The sequence below is a fragment of the Penicillium daleae genome, assembly GCF_028827525.1.
Source record: "Penicillium daleae strain IBT 16125 chromosome Unknown utg000004l_segment0_segment0, whole genome shotgun sequence".
Classification (NCBI taxonomy): domain Eukaryota; kingdom Fungi; phylum Ascomycota; class Eurotiomycetes; order Eurotiales; family Aspergillaceae; genus Penicillium; species Penicillium daleae.
In genome coordinates, this window is record NW_026623152.1 from 125,407 (window position 1) to 149,642 (window position 24,236).

At 50.5% G+C, this 24,236-nt stretch overlaps 7 protein-coding genes across 7 annotated transcripts; 2 read left to right on the plus strand and 5 right to left on the minus strand.

The window, feature by feature from the left end:
* Nucleotides 1-821: 821 nt before the first annotated feature.
* Nucleotides 822-2,747, minus strand: N7458_003770 (uncharacterized protein; the record flags this gene model as incomplete). Its single annotated transcript, XM_056907152.1, has 3 exons — nt 822-1,915; nt 1,972-2,607; nt 2,663-2,747. 3 exons carry the CDS (start codon nt 2,745-2,747, stop codon nt 822-824), a joined length of 1,815 nt encoding a protein of 604 aa, XP_056767879.1.
* A 773-nt stretch (nt 2,748-3,520) lies between these two features.
* Nucleotides 3,521-4,994, minus strand: N7458_003771 (putative cytochrome b5 reductase; the record flags this gene model as incomplete). The annotated part of the gene is made up of 2 exons (XM_056907153.1): nt 3,521-4,848; nt 4,910-4,994. The coding sequence occupies 2 exons, from the start codon at nt 4,992-4,994 to the stop codon at nt 3,521-3,523; spliced, it is 1,413 nt and encodes a 470-aa protein (XP_056767880.1).
* A 498-nt stretch (nt 4,995-5,492) lies between these two features.
* N7458_003772 (cytochrome P450) lies at nt 5,493-7,257 on the plus strand (the record flags this gene model as incomplete). Its single annotated transcript, XM_056907154.1, has 4 exons — nt 5,493-5,625; nt 5,678-6,426; nt 6,483-6,513; nt 6,566-7,257. 4 exons carry the CDS (start codon nt 5,493-5,495, stop codon nt 7,255-7,257), a joined length of 1,605 nt encoding a protein of 534 aa, XP_056767881.1.
* Nucleotides 7,258-7,947: 690 nt separating this feature from the next.
* N7458_003773 (fungal specific transcription factor domain-containing protein) lies at nt 7,948-10,003 on the minus strand (the record flags this gene model as incomplete). Its single annotated transcript, XM_056907155.1, has 6 exons — nt 7,948-8,359; nt 8,431-8,613; nt 8,675-8,963; nt 9,020-9,137; nt 9,487-9,794; nt 9,853-10,003. 6 exons carry the CDS (start codon nt 10,001-10,003, stop codon nt 7,948-7,950), a joined length of 1,461 nt encoding a protein of 486 aa, XP_056767882.1.
* Nucleotides 10,004-11,390: 1,387 nt separating this feature from the next.
* On the minus strand, nt 11,391-13,498 carry N7458_003774 (tetratricopeptide repeat protein; the record flags this gene model as incomplete). The annotated part of the gene is made up of 2 exons (XM_056907156.1): nt 11,391-13,190; nt 13,331-13,498. 2 exons carry the CDS (start codon nt 13,496-13,498, stop codon nt 11,391-11,393), a joined length of 1,968 nt encoding a protein of 655 aa, XP_056767883.1.
* Nucleotides 13,499-13,855: 357 nt separating this feature from the next.
* On the minus strand, nt 13,856-18,520 carry N7458_003775 (uncharacterized protein; the record flags this gene model as incomplete). The annotated part of the gene is made up of 9 exons (XM_056907157.1): nt 13,856-14,232; nt 14,283-14,431; nt 14,501-14,971; nt 15,076-15,117; nt 15,663-15,958; nt 16,016-16,726; nt 16,780-17,811; nt 17,880-18,300; nt 18,402-18,520. 9 exons carry the CDS (start codon nt 18,518-18,520, stop codon nt 13,856-13,858), a joined length of 3,618 nt encoding a protein of 1,205 aa, XP_056767884.1.
* A 1,857-nt stretch (nt 18,521-20,377) lies between these two features.
* Nucleotides 20,378-23,824, plus strand: N7458_003776 (putative RNA interference and gene silencing protein (Qde2); the record flags this gene model as incomplete). Its single annotated transcript, XM_056907158.1, has 4 exons — nt 20,378-20,664; nt 20,751-21,895; nt 21,956-22,206; nt 22,352-23,824. 4 exons carry the CDS (start codon nt 20,378-20,380, stop codon nt 23,822-23,824), a joined length of 3,156 nt encoding a protein of 1,051 aa, XP_056767885.1.
* Nucleotides 23,825-24,236: the final 412 nt, after the last annotated feature.

Below are 24,236 nucleotides of genomic sequence, written 5' to 3' on the forward strand. Positions count from 1 at the left end.
TAGACCAACCTTATTATATAAATGAGTACTATCAATGGTGGAATTGATAGGGATACCCCAAACTTTACTAACGTAAAATTCGTGCTAATTAGCGTCTATATTTGTTGTCGTTCTTGGGAATATACTTTCATTCTGCTTCTGATATTGCCCACATTTTAGCCGGGCACAGCCAAAGTTTCAGCCTTTTACAGTAGTTTCCGAATCCAGTTATACCTCCACACTCTCACGACATGATTGCCGGAATATAAGTCCGACGAGTGTGAGTTCTGATTGGATATGACCACCCCCGCTCGCCTTTCATCTGCTCAGTGAGCCGATCAGATCAGGGACAAGAGGGAGGCGTGCTCAGGTGTACTGTACTCAGTGAGCAAAGGTGGCGATGGTCTGAGCATTAAAACGGAACAGGAAAGCCCAGACGTGGCATAGGAAATCCTATAGGTAAGCAGTAAAGGGAAAGAGCCGGTGGAACCCAAATAGTAGGAACGATGACTTTAAATCCTAGATAATAGATGTCGAAAAGGGACATAACTTAGGAATGTTGATAAAAGTATGTATATCAGGTTCCCTAGATAGCCTCGTTCATTGGGTTGCCACACGTTCACACTGATCTACCAGATCAACCGTGTGGTACACATGCTAATCATAGATATCCAGGTAATTTGAAAGCTCAGGTTTATGTAGCTAAATACATACTAGTAACTCGTCTTCTAACTCAACTGGGCGGCCCATCTTTCTTGGGCTGTTAATTCTCTTATAGTATTCTCAGCTCAATTTTTTTAAAAAAAAGAAGATCATATAATGTAGATTTACAATCTATAAAATCAAAGGATGGCAATACCAGTGAATGCCCGGGTGCTGTCTGCGTATAGAAGCGACTTTGGCTCACCAGTCAGGCCACAGCGATAAATGCTTCCACCTAGGTCTGTAACATAGACTGCATCGTTTTCGACATCAAGCTTCAGTCCGATCGTCTCGTTGAAGTTGCGTGCCAACAACTCAGACTTCTGAGCTGCTGAGCACTGTCCAAATTCATTAAGGTGGACACGATTCAGGGAATTGCCGAAAGGAATCTCGCCACGGTCGGTCCAGTACAGCCAGCAGTTTGACTCGTCAACCTCAAGATCGATAGGCTCTGGGAGCCCGCTGCGGATACAATCGATATCGGACCGTGAGCAAGGCAACTCGCCCACTGGGGTTGAGATATTGGCACAAAAAATGCGGCCTTGTCCGCCCTTGGATGGACCTTTTTGTGTCCAGTAAAACTTGCCGAGCCTTGGCGCAACAGCAATACCGACGCACCATTTTCTAGTATCTTCGGCATCCTCGAGTTTCTGCGGGTTGCCGGCCTGCACAATCTTCTCTAGCTCGGTACCATCAAAGTTGCATCGGTAAACACAGAGGCCTTCACGGTCCGAGAAATATAGTTTGTTCGACGTGCTGTCGAGGGCTAGCTGCTTCGGTGTATTGATCTTTCCCGTTGGGATTATTGTGTCAACAGCCTTGGTCTCGGGGTTGTAGCAAAGCACACTTCCGTCTTCCTTGCCAGGGATACCCATGTTGGTCCAAAAGAGTCGACCAGTCTGGGGGTCAACGACTAGGCCATCAGGCAGACACTGATTCTCAACGAGAGATTTCTGAACTTGTCCATTTGCTGAGATTTCGAGAATGGAACCAGATGTCATCGACGGTGTGGCGGAAGACAGCCCAATGTCTAGGACAACCAGTCTATAGTCTTTGGAAGCGCACTTATTTTCAACCGCTTGAGGTGGGTATAGTCCCCCCTGGGAGCTTTTTGTGCCCAACCTCCCATGGTTGATGTAGCATGCTTGAAGGTAATCAACCGTATTTTCAGAAGAAAGACCGCGTTCCTCAACATAATGCGACTCAATAAAGGCGACAGTATCGAGACCAACATCTGGGGAAAAGTGTTAACAAACCGTAAATATATGTCAGTGAGCTGGTAAAACTCACTATCCATGGTCTTGCAAGGGGTTGCTCCTCCTTTAACAAACATTTCAGTCCACAAAGAGTCGATCTCTTCCGGAACTGAGACCCCTTCCGCCAGGATGGTCAAGGTCTCCCGTTTGACAGCTGCCCAAAGGCGGTTGAAGATGAACCCAGTAGATTGCTTTCTGGCGACATAAGGCAAAGTTGCCCCCTTCTTGCAGCGATCGATCATGAAGGGAAAAATGCCTTCCTCGGTGTGGCCATTTGTCATGAGTTCTACGACCATACACTGCGGCGGCATATAGTAGTGCATGTTCAAGATCCGGCTCTTGCCAGCTTCTGAAACTTTCTCAAGCATTTCGGAAGATTTGTAGGACGACGAGTTGGACGCCAAAATACAGTCGGCTGGTGCGAGTGTATCAAGTTCACCGAAGGTATCAATCTTCAGTTGAATTTTCTCAGGGACAGCCTCAATTACAAGCCAGGAATTGGCAATGGCGTCTTCCAGGCTCTCAAAGGCGTGCACAACGCCAACTTTCTTGCCGGTCTTCTGAGCGTAAAGTACGGCATTCTCCTGGATGTAGGCAATTCCATCCTCTCGCTGTTGCGGGCTTGGGTCCCGCAGGTGCACATCAAAGCCAGCGGAGGCCCAGATGCATCCTATACAGTGTGGTCAGTGGATATTCTCCATTTCACAAATTACATGTGGCATTACCTATCCGTCTTCCCAGAACCCCAGCACCAAGAATAGCCACAGGCCTACTCTCGTAGTCATTGGGAGGTGTCCATGAGGATGACATTGCGAAGTTGTGAGAGTTGGTTAGAAGTGAATGCTTGGGATACGAAGGGGAAGGAAAAGAGCCTGTTTTAATTCTCAATGGTGCAGGAAAAATTGTCAAGACCACTAGGCGGATTCATGGGTCATTAATATGACCATCATGGTGGCTTTGATGGATAGGCCTGTTCGTAGATGTCCGGCAAGTACACAATATTGTCCGAATTATCCGCGGCTCCTCGCTCAAGGAACATACTTTTCATTGCCTCGGAACCAAAGTGGGGCGGAAGGGAGAGACCGAGATACAGCAATCAGTGAAGAACTTGAAGTTGCTTCCCGTCCGATCCGTCCGATCCCGATGTCTTCGGGTTGCCGATTATCCTCGGTGTCGAATGGAACTAAATAGCTTATGTCGTCTCTCCAATGACGTCGACTTTGAATTGTCCAAGAGTCGAAATCCTCGTACATTCCTAAATTGCAAGATACCAAAGTGTCAAATCGGAGATTTCATTACTACCGGTATTATGCTCCACAAATGTGGCACTATCCAAAGAAACGAAGCAAATTGTTACAGGCTCGTTATCTAACCGCTCTTGAGTTCCAGTGTAGAGATCCTTGGGATAGCCTTTTGCGAAGAAAGAATATGAATGTGAATATAAGATCAAGGAATTTGTAAAGGTTCTTATGCATTTGACTGGATTGAACATGGTTGAATGGCAAATTATACAAGGAATTGATCTATGAAATCACACAAAAGACATAAAAGTCAACCATCAGTCAAGTAATTAAGAGCCACGACTAGAAGCAAAATATCTGGTCCACCATCTTGGAAACCGAGCCCGGGGCTTGGAAACCTAGAGAGCACAATGCCTTCTTCGAAGCATTAATCATTCCAGGGGGGCCACACAGCATGATCCTCGTGTCAGCAGAGGGTGCTGGCAATTTTTCCGCCATCACCTGTGATGTCACGTAACCCTTTCCGTATTTCCACTTTGGAGAAGGTTGGTCAAGCATGTACCAGATCTTCAGGTTCTTTGGGTATCTGCGGGCAAACTTCTCCAGCTCCTCACGCAAAAGAATATCTTCCTCTGTGCGGTTGGCATAAACCAGACTGATCTCCGTCGTATCAGTTTCATTCTCGCAGATGGCACGAATGAGCTGGTACATCGGGGTAATACCAGTTCCACCAGCAATCATACCAATATGACGGCAGATGCCGTTTCGATATTTCATAGCACCCTTTGGGCCTCGGAAGAGAACCTTATCACCAACTTGTAAGTTGGCAAGGTATTGGCCTGTGAGCAGACCATCCGGGTAGCACTTGATTACCAATTCCAAAACTCCAAGATCCAGGTTACTTGATGTTGGCGTATAGGACCGGGAAACGGACTGGCCTTTGATGGTGGCTTTGATGGCCACATGCTGGCCGATTGGAAGACCAATAACATCCGTAGGACGAGGAAGTGCAAAAGTGAATCGGTAAACGCTCGGTGCGAGCTGCGTTTTCGCAATAAGAGGAAGTTCTTTGAAGTCCTTGGGCCCGAGAAACCCTTTGACAAGGTGGGGATCGGTTTGAGCCAGCTTCTTGGTCTTGAGGTGTGAGGGGTAGCGGGTGAAGCCAGACTCAATTTGAGTAAGCTTCATCATTTTAGATCCAACCGCGGCAGCGATAGCTGTGTAGATGCCCGCAGCAGTGAGGAAACCGTTGGAGAAGTCCGCTCGCCCAAGGCTCAGTTTCGGAATTGGCATTTCATGTATCCAAGTGGGAAAGTTCTTCAAGGGCCAAGTCCCAAGCCTTCCAGGCGAGAGATACCCATAGTAATGGAGGAGAGCCAAGAAGGTACAGCCGCCTACCGAGCAAAGAGTCATGACAATCTTGCCGCTTGTGAGACTGGACGGCTTTCCTGTGGCTCCATGTGGCGGTTGCTGGATGACCCGAACGGGCTTGGGTTTTGTGAACTCTTGAGCCCCTTGGAGAGTGCCAATCAGAAAAGTCTTCAAAATCTCGTCGGCATCTTCAGAATGCCCAACATCTTCGTATGCTGCGGTCGCATCTGTTCCAGCGGCATCACAAAGGACATCCGCTCCACCAGGATGATCACGGACGTAATTTGTAACATCGTAGACTAGATTTTCATTTCAGAAATTAGACCCGGCATTCCAAATGATTTTCACAGCTGAACTCACCTTTCCCGTGCACAGCGATCCATAGATCAGTTTTTGTTTTGTGCAATGCAACATCCGCTGAGGTATACTCCTTCAAAAGAGACATTTTGACGGGAGGAGGTCCGGTGCTCGCAGAGCCAAGTGATGTATTCCTGTCTCGGGGAAGTCAAAAAATTGGTTGTGAGGGCGAGTGATTGGGAGAACATGAAGGTTTTTAAGCGGGCAGGCGCGTGCAATATAATACAAATCCGTCGCCGAGGTTACAAAAATTGGGGCATATGCACTATTCGAATACTGCCTTGATTACTATGTCAATATGAAAATGACCCGGACCGAGTTCTTCTCGGAGATTGAATCTGGAATATCATACCAGTGGTCCGTCTTCCTCGGCAAGCCGAAGGTCGACCATCGGGTAAAATAATGTATTTCTTTCCGAGGTAGGCCTTTCCGAGGTAAGCACTGTCTGTTTTGAATTCTGCCAGCAACGGGGTATCTAGAATCAGGGTAATACTAAGGAAGCAATTTGAATCTAGAGTACTTAAGCCTTAGTTTCTTCCCAAAGCTGAACTCAACCTTTACCACAAGATTAGATCGTTGCTTTACGATGACTACGCAACAGTTCCACCTTTTGGGCGATGATTCCTCATCTTCTAGGCCCATCGAGCTCGACACGACACTTGATATTGACGGTCTGAAGAATCTCATCGCAGCCCATTTCGCCATCTTTGAACCTAGCGGTATGTGTCACGTCTACTCTATTCCAGACATTAATTACTCACACGCCAATAGGGGTTGGCTTCCTGAGCCAAGATCTAACCTTGACCGATGTCACAGAGGTGATTACCGCGCCGGGGCCGGTTGCTATTACCATTGATGGCCACGAAGTCCGAGATCCATGTGGCCCTGCCGGCTTGCCAATCGTGGGAAACTACTTTGAGGTTTACCCTGACCACCTCGGCAACCATCAACGCCTTTTTGAACAGTTTGGACCTTTGATCAAGACAACGAACATGGGCCGAACTATCTATCAGACCAACGATCCAGAGCTTTCCGCCATCGTCTTTGCTGAGTCCGACTTTTTTACTAAGAAGATTAACGAAGCACATCCGCTCTATGCTCTGAAAACTCCAGCTGCTGGAGTTTTCCTCGGGGACACCGATACTCCTGAGTGGAAGGTCGCTCATAAATTCCTTCCGCCTGCGCTCGGTCCTAAAGCAGTTCGTCACTACGCCCCAACAATGCAGAAGACAGTTGAGGATTCTTTCCGTGTTTTCGACGCCTTTGATAAACAAGACGAGGCCTGGAACGTCTATCATTATATGTTGAAACTGGGCTCACAAGCCGTTGGCAAATTGACACTTGGCTTGGATTTTGAGCATTTCAATGAGCCTGATGCTCCGCTGCATGAAATGGTCCACCTCATCGCTGAAGTTCTCTCCTTGAATAAGAAGGTCACCTCCAAAGGTGATTGGTATGGCCGGTTACCCTTCGGAGATCCCCAGAGACTTAAATGTGCAAAGGCAAGGGTTGAGCAAATGGTGGAAGAATCAATCCAAAGGGCTGCACGAGGCGGCGTCGAAGACCTCCCCTCCAGGACGCGGCACTTAAGGCATCTAATATGGTTGGTATGCTTCCCGTATTCGATTTTGATCATATACAATCTCTAACCTAGAGCAGACTATGCTATTCGTGCGACCGATAATAAAGGCGCGAAGCTACCGAAGTCAAGTTTGGTTTGGGCGCTCATCGTCGCGACCGGTGCTGGATTCACTACAACGAGCTCGCTTCTCTCGTGGCTTATTTATGGCCTTGTTACCTATCCAGGAATGCAGGAAAGACTTCTGCAAGAGTTGGTCGATCATGGTATTGACGAAAATACCGAGATTACAGCCGATGTGACTGATCGGCTTGAGTTCCTGGACAAGTACATCAAGGAGACTCAACGTCGACATAATCCTTCGTTCCAGCCTGGTCGTACTGCTAAGATGGACTTGATTCTTCCTGGGGGTTACAGATTGCCGAAGGATGCCGTTGTGATCCCTGCATTGCATCATATTCACAACAATCCGGCCCTATGGGACAATCCTCAGAGATTTGACCCTGATAGATGGGACACAGATGCAGTGAAGTCCAGGCACAAGGCAGCGTATATCCCATTCGCGACAGGCCAGAGGATGTGCATTGGCTTTAACTTTGCGCTTCAGGAGATCAAGGTTTTCCTTCCAAAGCTGATCTATCGATACAAGTTTACTCGTGAGGGAGATGGACCAATCGAATACGATCCCATGTTCCAGCTAATCCGACCAAACAACCTGTTTGTTCGCGCGCAACGAAGAGTCAAATGGCCCCCGAGAACGGAAACGGCTTGAATCTTGGAAGCTGCTTGATGAGCTGATCGTCGGGTTCTCTGAAGCGGGCATGAGCGAGGCTTTCCTTTCCGGTTGTAGATGTCTTGTGCAATAACCATCCTGTGTTGGAAAATATTGTATAGCACTATTGATGCTCCATTAGATACAATTAAAATTGCGGCCAGGTGCACATGTGTCACATTATTGGTCTTCAACACCTGCTTCATCGGACACTTTTCTTCCCCCCACGCGAGTTCCAGTATCTGTAGAGTCGATGACTGCAACCGACTACTGTAGAATTTTGTTCAAATTCTGTTCCGTTAGGACGAATAGCAAGCTTCAAGTGATCTAAATAATGAGTAGCCAACTCCCTAAACACGCGGAGTATTTTCGCATAGAAGACCTACTAAGACATAGCTCATCAAGCTTTCTCATACTGCCATTCATTTAGGTCTACCTGCTACCAATTTATTCGCTCTGTGGAAGCGCTGTCACACTGCTCCGAGCATCCTTATCATCTGGAGCCAACCTGACACGCTATTACTGCAAGGTTGGAATAAGTTTACGAAGAAGGAAAAGTATTCAACACACTGCCACGAATGTGAATAAGACGAGAATATTGGTGCATTTTCTCTCGCCTACCGCAGCGCCAACGACGGTTATTCCATGCATAACTGCATTGTTGCACTAAAAATTATTTGGATTTAGACTTCAGACTTGATTACAAGCCTGCCAGAAATCAAAGACTGAAGCATTATCCATCAGAGTAGCCATCAAGTCATCCCCATCTAAGACTCCAAAATCAGACTCCCCAAGTTGATTGGTACCTGAATTTTCAGCATTGTCGACTAAGCTCCTCGCAGGGTCCGCGCCTTGGGGAAAAGGTATAGAAGCGGGTGAACAACTGGCATGCATCGCACGATCCGGGTAATCCGGGAAAATCTGTTGGATAGCCTTTTTGAAGATCCCACGATATACCGAAGCGACCTTATACGTTTTCTGGAGTTCCTCCATTACAAGCATGCATACTTCGAGCTTATTCAGCCTAATGCGTTTGGCGAGAGGATCGCCAAACTTGGATTGAAGCAGATGCGTTTGCATCGCTGGGACCAAGAGAGGAGGTCTGCGGAAAATATGAATTAGCCGCGACATGCACTTTACAACGGCTGGACATCTATCTCTGGCGTTACTCACGTCATTGGTCCTGCCAATCCAATCAGTCCATCTTGGACAAGCCTATCCAGTATTTCATTTGTTTGAGACGCAGCGTGATCGGCCTTGAGCTTCATTCGTTGTTGCCAGTCTCCTTTCACATTAGCGTCGATCCCGTCTGGAAACTCCATTCCCCAAGGACGGTAAAAAGTGATCATCAATGCTCTGCGCTAATAGGTCAATAAACGTAGTTATTGAAGCGAAATTGAATACTGAGGGAACATACTGGTAGTGCAGGTGAACATGATTCGAGTAAAACTTCGAAATGTGTGTTAACCCTCCTTCATACAGATCAGGGAGTCTGCTCTGTAGAAGACGCCTCTCGAGCATTTCGATGTCCTCAAGTGTCCCCTTGGGCCGGGTAGCTTGAAAATTCATAACCAGAACGTCTCCCAAATGACGGCTCATCTCAATAAGCATCACCCAGTATTCGCTCAGTCTTGACATGTCACTCGGCAGATGGCCAGCGAGACCAAGTTCGCCCAAGCTCTCAATGTCAAAAAGCATATCCCCGACTAACGGCATGGGAACATCAGAGTCATTAAGATTTATGCGCAGAGGTCTGCCTAACGTAAGACCAAGCCAGCGGTCACGGAAGAAGCAGCACCACCAGAGGCGACGCCAAAATGATCGCTGTCTGTCGGTGACATGCGGATTGTATGTTGAAAGCCCTGGGTCTCGATGTAGGCCTAGGATTTGACAATGGCTTATCGCAGAGCCTGTCCAATACCAAGGTTGCGCATGTTCTTCTATTTCCGAGTGCCAAAAGCCCATCAGGAGTGAAGCTTGTAGCAGGACAATCTTGTTGCGTTCATTTCCATTCTCGTACATACACTATTCAGATACCACCTCATGAAAGTTAGCTCACGAATCTTGCATAGCAGGTTCAAGCGAGAGTGTTCTTGCCTTGGCTCGGGAGTACATGGCAAATTTCATCGCCCTCCTTGATGTGAAGCCTTCCTGTTCACATATTTGCGCAGGTAAAAACTATAGACTTTGTCAGGTTTGCGAAGAATGAGTTGCTAACTAGCGACATACATTGACAGCGACGAAAAATATACTCCATAGGAGCAAGATGTTGTAACTCTCCAGTTGCCCAGATTGATGATGACTCAGAAGCACATCGGCTTCAATCACCGGTAATATTGGATGAACATTGAGGAGATATGCTTGAATCAAGCTTTCACAGGTACTTCTTCCCGGGAGTGTGTATACCCCCTTCCTGCGAAGAAACTCCTTGTTCTCCTCAGACAAGCTTGTCCGATGAAGGGGAATGAGAAAGTGCCTCGGCAAGGACTGCTCCGTAGAGCAAATATCCAGAGCCGAAGTTGGCCCCGTCTGTCCACCTGTTCGGATCGTCAGTTACAGCGGTGTTCCTGATTCGACATTCCTGCTTCTTCTTACCAGCATAGAAGGGCACTTCCCCCATTTTCTCTGGCCGACCCAATGCCGCGGATGCTATTTCCAGTCCATTGCGCTCTTCGTCTTCAGGGTTGTCAGGCAATGAGACTTCTTCAGCTCCTGTAGATCGCGACGTAGGAAGTTCTGATCCCATTCGCGACGCAGTGGCACTCGGAGGATCAGGGGAGGTAATCAGGGGCATAGCTCTGGATTCCTGTGCCCCGGAAATATTTTGACTGGCCCGAGTAGAAATCGGGTGATTGGTCTGTTTCACTCTAAAGGATGTCGTGTGTTTAGTTCAAATTCAAAATCTGGCATCCAGGCCTGGGATGCTCCTACATTTTGGCTTTTTTTGCATCAACAACGCACTCTGAGCCGTCCTGGATACACCCAACACAAGGAACACCAGTGACCGTGATGCTGCATCGGACTTTCCGTTGGCGACAACCCTGGCAAGCAACAGCTGACCTGGGGCGGCGTGTCCGAGGAGTCTGATTGGGCGGCGCCATGATTTTCAAGGATTGCAACTTCGGCTTTGATTCCGAGGATTAAGCATCACTTGTTCATCAGCTAAGAATCGCGGAAATTCTGTAAGGGGGACGTTGCACTAAGGAGCTTGGTGGTGAGAGCTAGACTGATTGTCCGCGGTAACGGACGGGCCTAAGAATAGGCTGAACAAGATCGTTACCTCGGTAAAGGCTTGGCTGAATAAGCACCAACCTTCGAGGTCGCGGTTACCGCGGCCACAGGAGAATAAAGTGAAACAATATCTGATAAAAATGCCTCTATATAGTTATTACATTCATCATATACGCGAGCTGACTAAATTTCCAATGTAAGGTAAGTAATAATAGAAGACGGAAAATAAAAGGCACAGAGCGTGGCAAGGCCCTGCTACTAACTAGAGCGCTCTGGTGGCCCCCTAGTATTGCAAGGTTAACATGACGCTTTCCGCTTTAATTTGAGCTGTATCATCTTAAGGACGGACTTCTAATCAGAGGGATGTAGATAACGTAAGGCTATGGCTACGGTCAAAAAAGGTAAAAGGAACGACCATTAGAATAGAAAGTTGAAAGTGGAGGTTATCTGGATAGAGATGACTTGAATACCTATTCATACACCAAGAATTTTCTTCCTTAGGTTGCCTCTTTGTTAGTGATGCACTTGTGGATGAATTGACCTAATCCTCTGGCAATCAAGACTTGATTCCAGTGGTCTGCTCTAAACATAACCTTAAGAAGCTCCCGTCTAATTGCAGTACTTCTTTTCATAAACCTAGCATAGTAGGAGGTCAAGTCTTTCCTGCTGCCACTCAGAATCTGTTTCAATTATGGTATTCAATCAGAGACTGTCGAATCACAGTTACTCAACTGTATTCCGATTTATTGGTCCGCTGACATGCTAAGAAATGATCCATGATACAGCCAGGCAGAGCCGGCAACCCTAGACATGAAAAATAACAAACTAAGGATGCTAAAAACAGGAAACCTCGTTTAAAACCGTGATATGCAAATTTCAACCTCAGATCTGGGGAATCTTAACTAAAATTCAAATTCCTTGCGGAATATATTCACATCCATGCCTGCAACCACCTGGTCGGCCAAATCGCGCCGTCCCATCTGGCTAAAGACGCGACGCAGCGTATCGTACAGGTTCGTGCTCTGGTTCTGACTAATATGTAGCATTCGCTCCAGGCGCTCGTCATCTAGTCCGTCAGGTGCACCGCCGCCACCGATAATTTCGCGAGCGCGCTCGCGACCTTCTTGCTCGACGACGCGGTGCATGGATAGCGCGCCCAACAGGTGCTGTGCGGCCTCGGGATAGCAGCCGATGTTGATGCAGGAGACGCCGAGGTTGTAACGGGCGCGGACAAAGTTGGGGTTGATGGTGAGGGCCTGCTCGTAGGCCTCGATGGCTTCTTCGGAGCGGCCGCTGTTGGCGAGAGTGGCACCGAGACGGTTCCACAGGAGGTGGAGTTGCTCGCGCTGATTGGTGCTGCCGGATTCAGTGGATGCCAGAGCAGCGGAGAAGCAATCGACGGCTTTGTCGTATTCTTCAGCACAGTAGAAGAGAACACCCAGGCCGACTTGAACATCTGGGTCCATCTGGGCACCAGAGGGGGAGAGCTGTGCGGCTTGAATGAAGAGCTCTGTCACGCGGTCGTGCAGGAGTTGGCGATCTGTGAAGCCCAGATCGGCGTCGCCGGAAACCTCCTTTGGGTCAATGATTGAGGGGTACTTGTTTGATAGCCAACGCTCGAGGGTGCGGTAGGCGGTTGAGTCGTAGCCCTCGTTGGTGTATGAGACGGCCAGGCCCATTAATGCGTCGAGGTTACCCGGGTCAATCTTGAGTGCCTGCTCCAAGGCTCGGATGGCGGGCAGCTCCTTTTCGTTCTGAGCCTGCGCAGAACCCAGCATCGTCCATGCTTGCACATGCTGGGGATCTTTCTGAACCGCAGCCTCAAAGGCCAATGCAGCCAGTGACAGGTTACCTCCCTCGCGCATGATCTTCACACCTTCCTCGAAGGGGTTGTTCACCGCCGAGTACACATTATCCTCCTCGAACATGTAGTCACCCAGCTGTGGGTCCCGGAACCGCGTGTTCAGGCTATCGAAGCCATCCCAATCACCGAGATCGCCGACGTGCACACTGTCCGTGACCTCGAAATCGCCGCCTTCTTCAACCAATTTCCTACTCGCAGCGGTCTCAGCTTGGATTCGTTCCCAAACGGATTCAAAGGCATCATCGGAGGTGGGCACTGACCTGTCCAGCTCGTTCAGCTCCGCCTCCATCGCCGCGTTGGCCTCCTCATCCGTCTGGATCTCATTCCCAGCGGTCTCCATCTCAGCAAACTGGGCCTCCCAGTTCTCATCGTCCAGCTCTACCATACGGCCCTTGCCTTTGTCCTGTGTCTGTCCCTCCATCGGCTGCTGCATCATTTGCGACTGCATGCCCATCGGCCGCATCATGCCCATGGCGCCCATACCACCCATGTATCCACCCATCCCCATCGGCCGCTGATACCCCGCCATGAGTGGCGGGGTCGCCGTCGTAGCGGGGCTCTGCGTCTGCGGCATACCCATCCGGCTCTGCTGCTGGAAGCGCGCGAACTCGGCCGGCGTAAACCCAGGGCTATTGTTCATCTGTGCAGCACCGGGGAATGCAGCCTCCATGCGAGCCTGCTCTCCGGGGTCGAACTCCGCAGCCCATCCCGGTGATCCTGTCCGTGGAGGCGCAGTCTGGAAGTTCTCCAATTCCCGGCGCATATGCTCCATGGCGAAGGGCTGTGGCGAGGGGCCGTTTAATTGTTGGCCTGGTTGCTGCATGAAATCATCCATCATCTAAGAAAGCTCTCGGACAGAGCGTCCAAAGAGCCTCGCCGTTAGTCTCCGAGTGACATTCGGTGGTACACAGGCCGCCGCTGAGACCCCTCCCTCCTCGGGAAAGAGACAGGGTGGGCTGCAGCATTCCAAGAACGCACCTGGTCCTGTCCACCCATCATACCCCGTGATCGCATGCTTTCTTGCATGCCCGGGCCCCGACCAACCAGCCGGTCTCGCTGGAGGGATTTATCATCTTGGACGTGCTTGGTGAATTGCGTGAGGGGGTTTCCCGCCGTGGAGCATTCGGCGCCGCCGAGGAACGACATAGTGATGCTGTGTGTGGTGTATGTAAAGTAAAGGAAGGATAGTCGAATCCGGTGTGGGAAAAATCAATTTTACACCGAAGCACAAGCAGTGAAGAGGATGAAAGTCGTGCCCCGGATATTCGTTGAGACGTGGGGTTGGATCGCTCACTAATGCGCTTTCCGTCAGCCGAGGTTCCCCGGCGGTCACGTGTGGCGGCATCTGCCGGGAATCAGATGGATTGTGTATACATCGGCATATACATACTGTGTAACCATAACGCAAGTATACAAGGTGACAACGGAGTGCTGGTGTCAATATGGTACAATTTGATACATCGGGCGATATATGGGTATAATACAAGAACAGTAGAGAGAGATCTATGCCTTCTTCTCCTCCACAGGAGTCTGATCCTCCACTTTCGCTCCCTCAGCCGACTCAACATCATCCTCCAAACCCTTCTCAGCCTCCTCCGCTTCCTTCCTCTCCATCTCCTTCCTCTTAGCCTTCGCCTCTGCCCTCGCCTGCTTCCCATCCACAGGCTCTGGCCTAGGCTTCATCATACCAACCCTCTTCCTCTCCGCAAAATTCACCTGCATCTTCCGCCCATATGGCCTCTTCCTTTGCAATATCTCCATCCCCTGCGCCGCCGCCTCCGCATCAATAAACTCCACATGAGCAAAGCCACGCGGCATGCCGGAGCGGCGGTCGACGGGAATCCGAATGTCGGTCAAATCTTTGACGTCGCGGAAGAGGTCTTGTAGATCACGATCGGTCATTTCGAGGGGTAGACCGCCGATAAAGAGCGTTTCGGTGGGTGGGAGGAGACAGTTCGGTAATTGAAGTTGGCGCGGGCGTAGTGCATGACTACTTGGCGGCCTTCAAAGATGGTGGAGTGCATGTCTTCGATTGCGGCGGTCGCCTCCTCGAGATTGTTGAACTGGACGTAGCCAAATCTGAGGGTGGTATGTGGTTAGTTGGATTAGTTGGACAGAGTAGAGGCGGTTATTGTTCGTGCTGCTCACCCTTTGCTGAGACCACGGTTATCGTGGGCGATCATCGTGTTCAGTACTGTGCCGTACTTCTCCATATGCTTCCGCAGATCTTCGGCGGTAACATCGTAAAACAGATTGCCCATGTAGACGGTTTCGTTGGGGGGGAACTTGATCTCGGTGGCTTGCGGTGCCTTCTCCTCCAGCTTGTGCTGGTCCGCATGGCTCGAGGATATATGTTGTGGCTGCTTTGCTACCTCTGCCTCTTTATCCTGTGCTTCTATATCTTGACTTTTCTGTTCCTTTCGACCCGGTGACGGTGATGCATCGTTTTGATTTGAGTTCCATCGGACTTGAAGGGTTGCGAGGTGCGGGCTTCGGGGAGAAAGACGAGGAATGAAGTGACGAGCGGCGTTGCACCGAGACCGTGCTACCGAAATAGACTGGGAGGACAGGGCCGAACCCGAACCCAGGAGTCGTGATGGGGCTCGTCGGAAACAATGCCTTGAGGGAGAGTTGAATTAGCAGTGGTCTGACTAGAATCAAGATGCCTGCGCATTTTGAAGCACTTAGGAATCAGTCGAAGCAGTATAAATCGAGGGACTCACATTGTCTCGAATGGTACACCAATAGCGCAGAATTCTCCACAGCTAGAAAGAGAATAGTTATCAGACCTCGATCTCCAATGCGCGTTTGTCGTCCAATCAAAAAGTTCCACGGAGCGATAAGGGTAATCACGTGGTTCGTATCGGGCATCCAGTCAAAGAAAGGGACAAGCAAGACTATCGCTGTCTCCAACCTTACTTCGAGGACCATCGATAACCATATTAGAATGGAAAACCAACCTATAGATCCAATAGAAACATTCTTAGAGAGGAGTCTGTATATTGGCATAATTCCCGCAATATGGTACATCCAAGTCCCAACCCAAAACAGTGCGCAATGCACCATCCAATCCCACGAAGACTAACTAGATCAAACCCAAGCTTTTTCCTTATTGAACTTCCCGCCAGAAAACACTCGGTCGCAATAAACCAAGAAAAAGCCCATTTGTATCCCCTGTATCCATTCTCAAGACACCAGTATCCCGGAGATAACAAAAAGGGTAATGGCAATCTAACAAGACGGCTAAATAAAAGCTGGAAAGGAGAAACATGATCACATCATATACTAGCAACGTAACACATTCTCTCACAGCGGGCCCTGGCTGCGACCGCTATTGCCTGACTGCGAGGACATCGGTGTGAAGCCAGGTACCGAGGATGTATTGCTTTCAGGCGAAGGCCCGGGTGGTGAAAAGATATTGGGAAGACGTTGTGAAGAAGCGCCGTTCGGCATTGACGAGTTTCTGGTTGTCCCCAATGGGCTAGTCACGGGGGGTTGAGTCATGCCAACCCCTTGTGGCGTTGGTTGGCGCTGGGGGTCCATCATGGGCCAGAACTGATTTGAGGTGTCGAAAGTTGGGTTTTGGATATACGTATCCCACGCATCCTGTACACAAGCCGTTAGTTAATTAAGCTCAGTGATATAATCTACAATTTCACCTACCCAGTCGAGATTCACCTGCATGTCCGGCATCGTCCCGAACATGCTACTAAATGGCGACAATGGCCCAGGCATTTCAGCCGCAGGTGCCATGCCACTCGGTATCGGCGAGTCGCTCATCTTGAACAACGGGTCCGTGAACGGAGGCGGGCCCGGGTTCATCGGGCTCATGCCGCTACTAAGCAAACCCAGCGTCATAGCTGCGTTTTGCTTCTCGTCCTGCGGCTCGAACATAGCACCACCAGTGCCCTGGGTATTCTCAAGCCCAGGAACAGCGCTGTGAAGCTTCGTTAGCATGACGCCGAGCACGGAGCTCGCCTTGAACGCCTCCATGCTCTCGTCACGGAGCTGATCCCAGATCTCTTTCGAGCGCTGGATCGCCGCCATCATCTCGTCGCGTCGTTCGTGGCCCCAGGTGTACGTGTCGCCAGAGGGGCGGTTCGACGCCTGAAGCTGGTAGCTCTGGTAGAGGTCTAGGCAAACGATTGTAGCGGCTAAAAGGTAGTCGGCGGAGCTAAGAGAGGTGATGAAATAGCCACGGCCGCGAAAGCGTCCATTGCGCGTTTCTGCGTGCAGGATCGCCTGGAACTCGAGAATCTCGAGGGCCGAGTCAATGCAGGTGCGCCGAGAGTATGTGAACCGGGGGTTCTCCCGAGCGCGAATAAGATAAGGTCGGTGCAACACGCACTGTGCCTTGTGGTAGACAGTCATTACCTAGAAAAATGATCAGTACCGAATATACGGCGAATGTCAACAGATTCACTTACAGAGAAGCGTGACATGATGAGGTTGGTTGGGTCAAGCTGGCACTCTTCCAAGGGCCGAATATGCAAATGCTCCGGAATCAAATCCCGTCCCCTTCGCAGATCGGCATCAATCTCCATAACTTTGTCATACGAAGAGGATGAAACAGCCGAATAGTGCTCATTAACCCGACCAAAGGCCCATGAAAGGCGAGCCTTGGTGATCAAATAGGAAACGGGCGTCGGCTCGCTTAGTTGACGAGCTGGCGGCAGTTCTTTGCAATCTTCGTCAAAGTCATCGTCATACAAGTTTCGTGGAAGCTCGGTATCAGTGTCCGTGGTGCGAAGCATACTCGGCATGCCGACCTGGAATGAAAATAGGAGATCTGCCTGTCGCACAAAGGACCATACTCGACGCCGCATCTCACCCTGGAAAGGGGTGATGTTGGGGAACATCTTCGAGTCACGGTGATATCCCATGCGCATCGCCAGGCGGGCAATTACACCCGACAAAACCCAAACGGAGATATCTGCATCCCGGATTTGCGAAAAGTCACCGTGAAGATGGAACACAAGGGTTTCTATTAAGAAACGGTGTGGTTTTGTATAGTCTGCCAGTGTCAGACATTGCGCTACCGAGTTCCTGAATGATCCCGCCATATCCATCGCCTTGCCGTGGAACTCTGGAGGCTCGTCGCCTTCCCGGTGGTATGAGAGCATTGCTAGTCGCATCATGGCAAAAAGCATCGCAATCCAGACTAGCTCCGTTTGTGAGGGATCTTCCCAATGTTTGTTATACTGTGCTTGGAAGGTCGGCCCGTGGAGAATATGTGTTGCTGGGTCATAGCTATTGAAATAGCGGGCAACGAGGAGATCGGTTGTATACTTGGAGGGCAAGGTCGCCATGATCTCCGGTCGACTTAATGGCTTCATCGCGCCAAAGAGTAGCGTAGAGCCTCCGGGGTTGTCCGTTTCTGGCCGTGTGGCCTTCAACTTCTCCGCCTGATCCTCAAACTGCTTCTTATGCGTTGTGAAGAAATTTCGAACTTCGGAAATCTATGATAACTCTGATTAGCCGCAAAATTCTCGCTTTGAAGTGTTAACTACTGCGCGCATCAACTCACATCATTCAGTACTGACGCCCAGTGGGCTTCGCTAATGTAGTAGGACTTGCCGCTGTCCATCTTCATAACACCGAATGATTTCGTCACCTGTTCCGTGTCGCTCTCTTCGGGGTTACCCTCAGCATCATCTTCAATATCATCGATATCAATCTCGTTCGACAACCCCGTTGACCCAGCACTACTCTCCCCTGAGATCGCAGCCAGGGCAGCCGCTGGGCCAGCTGACTGGTTACCATTGGTCATCAATGACAATACCAATCCCTCCAATCGATCAATTCGATTTTGCATATCATCGGGCGAAGTTGGGGACGTCTGTTGTGGAGAGTTCTTCTTGCGGGTACTGGTCTGGGCGTAGTTGCAAGAGGCTGCATCGCCTCGTTTGACGCAGTTCTCGCAAGGATGGGCGCGGTTACATTTTAATCTGTAGGGCCACCGTTAACTCTGATCTCGATGAGCGAGCGTTTTCATTAAATTTTTCCCCTTCGTTTCATTTGGATTTTTTTTTCCGGTCCAGGCACTTACTTTCGATGGCGGCAGGGTGCACATGACAAAGGCACCCGGTTTCGCTTGCGAATGACCCGGAATTCGGGGGAATGGGCACCTGCGCTGGACGAGGTGGTAGATGGCGGTGTCGGTGTCATTTTGAGAAGGTGGGTCGAAGGTGGTTTCGGGCGGTGTTCGAGGGGCTCAAGCAGGTATCTCGATGTGGATTAGAACAGGCAGCGGGTGCGCGTATCTTTGTGACCCCGCTCCAGTTCAGCAAATCTTCCAATATCTTGGCCTCGGTGGACTTCCGTCGAGATGGCCTCGATTTGCAGCCCAGTCTCGAAATCCGCAGGATCGGGAAGGGTTATAGAATCCGTTTGTCTTCGAACGGTTCTCGTTCAGCCGTGCGCCGAGTTCACGGTCGGGGTCGAAATGGTTGGGTCGCGGTTCTTTCGCAAAGGAGTCGGGCGATAGCCCCCTGAGGACTCGCGTCGAAATTGTGTGGTTTGCGCCTCGTCAGCCCGAGCCTTGCGCCAAATCGTCCACGGCGCCTCGAAATAGTCAACGTCGTTTTCGGGACCAGACGTTGTCGGAGGGTAAAGGAAACGCTCCGGATGGTTGGGACAACTTCTGCTGTTTGCGCTGGGCCTCGAGGTGATGGAGTAAGCTTGGGACGGGTATAAGAGGGGTCGTGGAGAAATTAACCAGTCGCCTCGTGCAAATGAAGCAGTCTTGGGGGCCAAAGGCAGGTATTCCAGATGGGTCCTGCAGGCGTATACAGGTCGCGAGACCCCCTTCGAGTATGCGATGGATGAGGAGGAGAGAATTCAGGAGGGGACAGAGTTTCGGAGCACCCAGGTTTCCTTGGAGCCCGGAACGGTGATGATTAATCCGAAGCTATATCTCCGTTTTTTGGTGGCTTATCACCACCCACGATCGCCCGTTGATGATCTCACGGTTCCCTGGGTTCAGCCAATGCGTGGGTCGGGATGGGGCCACCGCCCAGACCTGGCTCTGGCAGTACTGGACCTAATGATCCTAATGATGTGGGCGATGCTGATGAGGATCGTGTTGCTGCTGCCTCGACGACTAGATTTTCAGGCCAATTTGGAAGATATCCAATGATAGCCCTCGATTCAATCCACTTGGGGACTATCCTCATCCCACGACCGGGCATCGCCGACACTAAAGGCACCTTGAATGCGTGTGTTTGGTGCCCACCGAGCAATATGATTGGCCATGGCCGAACAGACAGGGATGGAGTGAGTCACCTCCAAAAAGCCTAGACGTGGCTAGGGATAATTAGTAACCTAGTTAAGTGGTTAACTAGTTAACTAGTTACTGTAACCCATAGTTAGTTTGCTCGAGTGACTTATATCGTGGCTGATAACTAACTATAGCCTGACAGCCTAAGCCTACACTCAGTGGAGCCTAAGGCAGCAATGGCTTCCAGTCCTCGATATGTACTTTTGAACTGCCAGACAGACCAACGTTCGAACCAAAAAGATGACCAGTCCAAACTGAATTGTCCAGCTGCATGGAATCCAGCGTGGCACACCACATCTCCTTAGCCCCACTACGCTGGTAATTGATGGGTATGCCCCATACTCTTCATATGTACGTCACCAAGTATAGTGTACAAACATAAATCATCAAGAATCTACGCCTCTCTCCCCACTCCAAGTACTTTGAAAACTACCAGTCAGTCATGATCAAAATACAAATCCAGGAGAATCTCCCTTGAAACTGCTAATGGAATCTTCCAGCGTTTGTTTCTTTGTGTGTTGGCGACTAAGCCGGGGAACCTCCAAGGGCCCAGGACAAAGACGATACGATACATTCCGTCATCCCTAGTACTAAAATATTACAAGGGAGCTCACCAACAATCAACTTAACATCCCCTCCACTTCTCTTCTTTCACTCATCACAGCACATTACCCCTTCTTATCTCTCTCAGTTTCTGGTGTCAGCTATTATTCAATTCCTAATCCAGCTTTTCTTAACTTAATATCATGTCCGATCAACCCCGCGGCCGCGGCGGCGGTCGGGGTCGAGGCCCTCGTGGCGGAGACCGTGGGGACCGTGGAGGTGGTCGCGGGGGTCGTGGCCGAGGACGAGGCGATTTCCAAGATCTGCCGTTTCGCCCTTCTGGGGGTCGTGGCGACTTCCGGGGCGATTTCCGTGGTGGCCGTGGTGGCCGTGGTGGTGATCGTGGATTTGGTGATCGCGGTCGTGGAGATTTCCGGGGGCGTGGTCGAGGTGGCCGCGGTGGTGGTCCTCAGGGCCCTCGAATCTTCAAGTAAGTCATGCAGCTATTATAAAATCTTTACATCAATCTATCTTTACAACTCATGGGTAATCACTCTAACCTCATGAACCTCGTAGTGAAGGCAAGCCTATTACCCCGCCTGACACAACCGTCAGCAAGACGGAAGATAGCATGGCCAAGGCGCTTATTGCGAGTCGCCAGCAGAATGCAAAGAACCCTGCTCAAGCATATCCCGACCGGCCAGGATACGGCACTCTCGGCCGGCCGGTTACCCTCTATGCTAACTATTTACCATTCACCTCCGTGGGCAAGCCAATCCACCGCTATCATGTCTACATCGCTGCCGAGGGCGGCCGGGAGCCTGCTGGTAGAAAAGCACGACATATCGTGCGTCTCCTACTAGAGGAGCATTTTTCTGCAAACCTGAAGAGCATTGCAACCGACTACCGTTCAACTCTCATCTCTGTCAGCAAGCTCACTCAAGGCCCGTTTGATGTTCGCTACAAAGATGAGAGTGAGGAGGAATATGCCGAGAACCCCAAGGTGTTCAAGGTCACTATCCAACACACTGGTGACATCAACCCCACTGACTTGATTAATTACCTCACCTCCGCCAATGCGGGTGACATGTTGACCTCCAAGCCCGAGATCGTCCAGGCCCTGAACGTGATTCTCGGCCACCATCCCAAGACTGTGCGTTCGGTGGCTTCCATCGGCGGTAACAGACATTATAGCCTTGAAGAGGGCATGATGGAAAAGGCCAGTCTTGAGGGTGGTCTGGAAGTACTGCGCGGGTTCTTCGTTAGTGTACGGGCTGCCACAGCCCGTGTTCTTTTGAATGTCCAAGTTAAATACCTGGCCTGCTACAAATCAGGCCCCTTGGAATGGATGTTGAAAGAGTGGAAATATAGCAACTCCAACCAGAGCCTCTACAGACTGGAGGCTTTCCTGAAGCGTGTGCGGGTGAGTCTCACTCACATCAAGCGCAAGAGCAAGAGTGGCAAGGAAAGACCTGCTCGCGTCAAGACCATTTCTGGACTGGCAACTCCTCGCGATGGTGGTTCGTCACCCAACAAGCCCAAGGTGGACTTCTACGGAGCTGGCCCCCAGGCTGTCAGCTTCTTCATGGACGCCCCTGGATCGCAGTCAACATCGTCTAGCCCCGGGGAAGGCAAGGGAAAGAAGGGCAAGAAGAATCCTCCCAAGGCTGGTCCGCCTCCAGCTGGCCAGTATATCACTGTTGCTGATTTCTTTAAGAGAGGTGGGTTGCACTGATTACCAATGGCATTTATACTTGACCAATCACTGACCACGTCTCTAGAATACAATATCACTGTGGATCCTAGCCTTCCTGTTGTCAACGTCGGAACTCGAGAGAAGCCTGTCTACCTGCCTACGGATGTGTGCGAGGTCGAGGCTGGCCAACCTGTTAAAAACAAGCTCTCCCCTAGACAAACACAGAACATGCTCAACTTTGCTGTGAAGGACCGCATGCCAGCACAGAATGCCCAATCCATCGTCACGAAGGGTGTAGGTGTATTGGGAATCGGTCAGCCACTAAACTCCACCTTGGTAAGTGAATGAACTACCCTTCCTCTCCTTCTTACTTTCCTCACTTCCTCACCTCATCATTTCTCCACTTTCTGATCTCGACAACTTCGCATAATGAGGATTTCTGAGCTTAGCTGACCATACATTTCTTCTCTTATTTCTCTAGAGTTCATTCGGTATCAACCTTGGAGACAATCTCATTACTGTGCAGGGCCGTGTCCTGCCACCACCCCGCATTATGTACGCCAAGCAGAAAGAGCTACAGGCTAGATTCGGGATCTGGAACATGCAGGCCATTCAGTTCTCTAAGCCTGCTACTCTAAAGAACTGGACTTGGCTATTTATCGACGCCCCTAATAGCAGACATGGTCTCACTCCACCAGGGCTGGACCACGCACTAAATGAATTTGTCCAGACTCTCAGAGACATGGGTGTCGCAGCGGAGAAGCCCAAGCCAGGAGCGAGGATCGAATATAGCTGGAATGTCGACAATGCTCCGGCTATCGAAAAGGCCGTTCGTGGCCTGCAGGACAAACACAACCCACAACTCATCCTGGGTATCCTATTTTCGAAGGACTCCCAGGTCTACAACATTGTTAAGCAAGTCTGTGACGTACGCTGTGGGGTTCGAAACGTTAATGTGCAAGCCGAGAAGCTCAGAGACGCCAAAGTGCAATATTTGGCAAATGTCGGCCTGAAAATCAACCTCAAAATGGGTGGTGTCAACCAAACCCTTCGCACCTCGGACCTAGGCTTCTTCGCTGATGGCAAGACCATGCTCGTCGGCCTCGACGTCACCCACCCATCCCCCGGTTCCACTAGTTCAGCGCCCAGTGTGGTCGGCATCGTCGCCTCAATTGACGCACAACTCGCACAGTGGCCCGCAGATATCCGCATCCAGCCTGCGCGCCAGGAAATGGTGTCTGACCTAGACACGCTTCTCCAGAGCCGCATCAAAATCTGGGCAAACCACAACAAGGGCAAATTCCCAGAGAACATCGTCATCTACCGTGACGGCGTGTCAGAGGGCCAATACGACACAGTCATCGAGAAGGAACTCCCGCTCCTCAAAAAAGCCTGCCAGACCATCTACCCAGCCTCCGACACAAAGAAGGGCCTCCCGCGCATGGCCATCGTCGTCGTCGGAAAACGCCACAACACCCGTTTCTACCCAACAAACGACACCGAAGCCGAACGCTCCGCCAACCCCCAACCCGGCACCGTCGTTGACCGCGGCATCTCCGAATCCCGCCACTGGGACTTCTACCTGCAAGCGCACTCCGCACTGCAAGGCACCGCCCGTCCCGCACACTACTTCACCGTCTGGGACGAGATCTTCTACCCGCTCCACCCAGGCGTGGGACCCGGCATCGGCGCCGCCGATAAACTGCAGGACCTTACACACAAGATGTGCTACCTCTTCGGCCGAGCCACCAAAGCCGTCAGCGTGTGTCCACCGGCTTACTACGCCGATCTTGTCTGCACTCGTGCGCGCTGCTACATGAGCGACTTGTTCGACCCTACGCCCTCTGCGACTCCGGCGGGTAGTGTCGTCGGTGGAGATGCCGGTGAGCGTGTACCCGAGGCTAGCCAGGCTACCGTTCATGCCAGCATTAGGGATACCATGTTCTACATTTAAGTGAAATAGTCCAACCATTGGGCGGGCGGTTGGATTACCTTGGTTTGTTTTGAGAATTTGGTTATTATTGGGTGTTGGGACGCCTGTTGCGCCTTGGGTTTCAATTGGGTGCAGCCTCGTTGCTCTTGGAAGGTTTTGGTTTCTTTCGCTTCATTTGGCAGCTTGGGGTACCACGATCTTCGGTTTTTGGATGCTGTTGTTCATGCGGCTTCAGATGCCGCTATTCTTGTTCTTTTGGACTCTTGGCCTTTGGACGTTTTAGGTTCATTCTGAGTATGCAGCAATTGGGTATGTAGTTGAGTCTCTTGTCAGGTTTTACCATCCAGCATAGAACTTGAAACTTGATGCTTAGTCCAGAAATTCCGCTCTTTCCATCAACAATTATCAGTCTTTGGTCTACGCCCCGTACTCT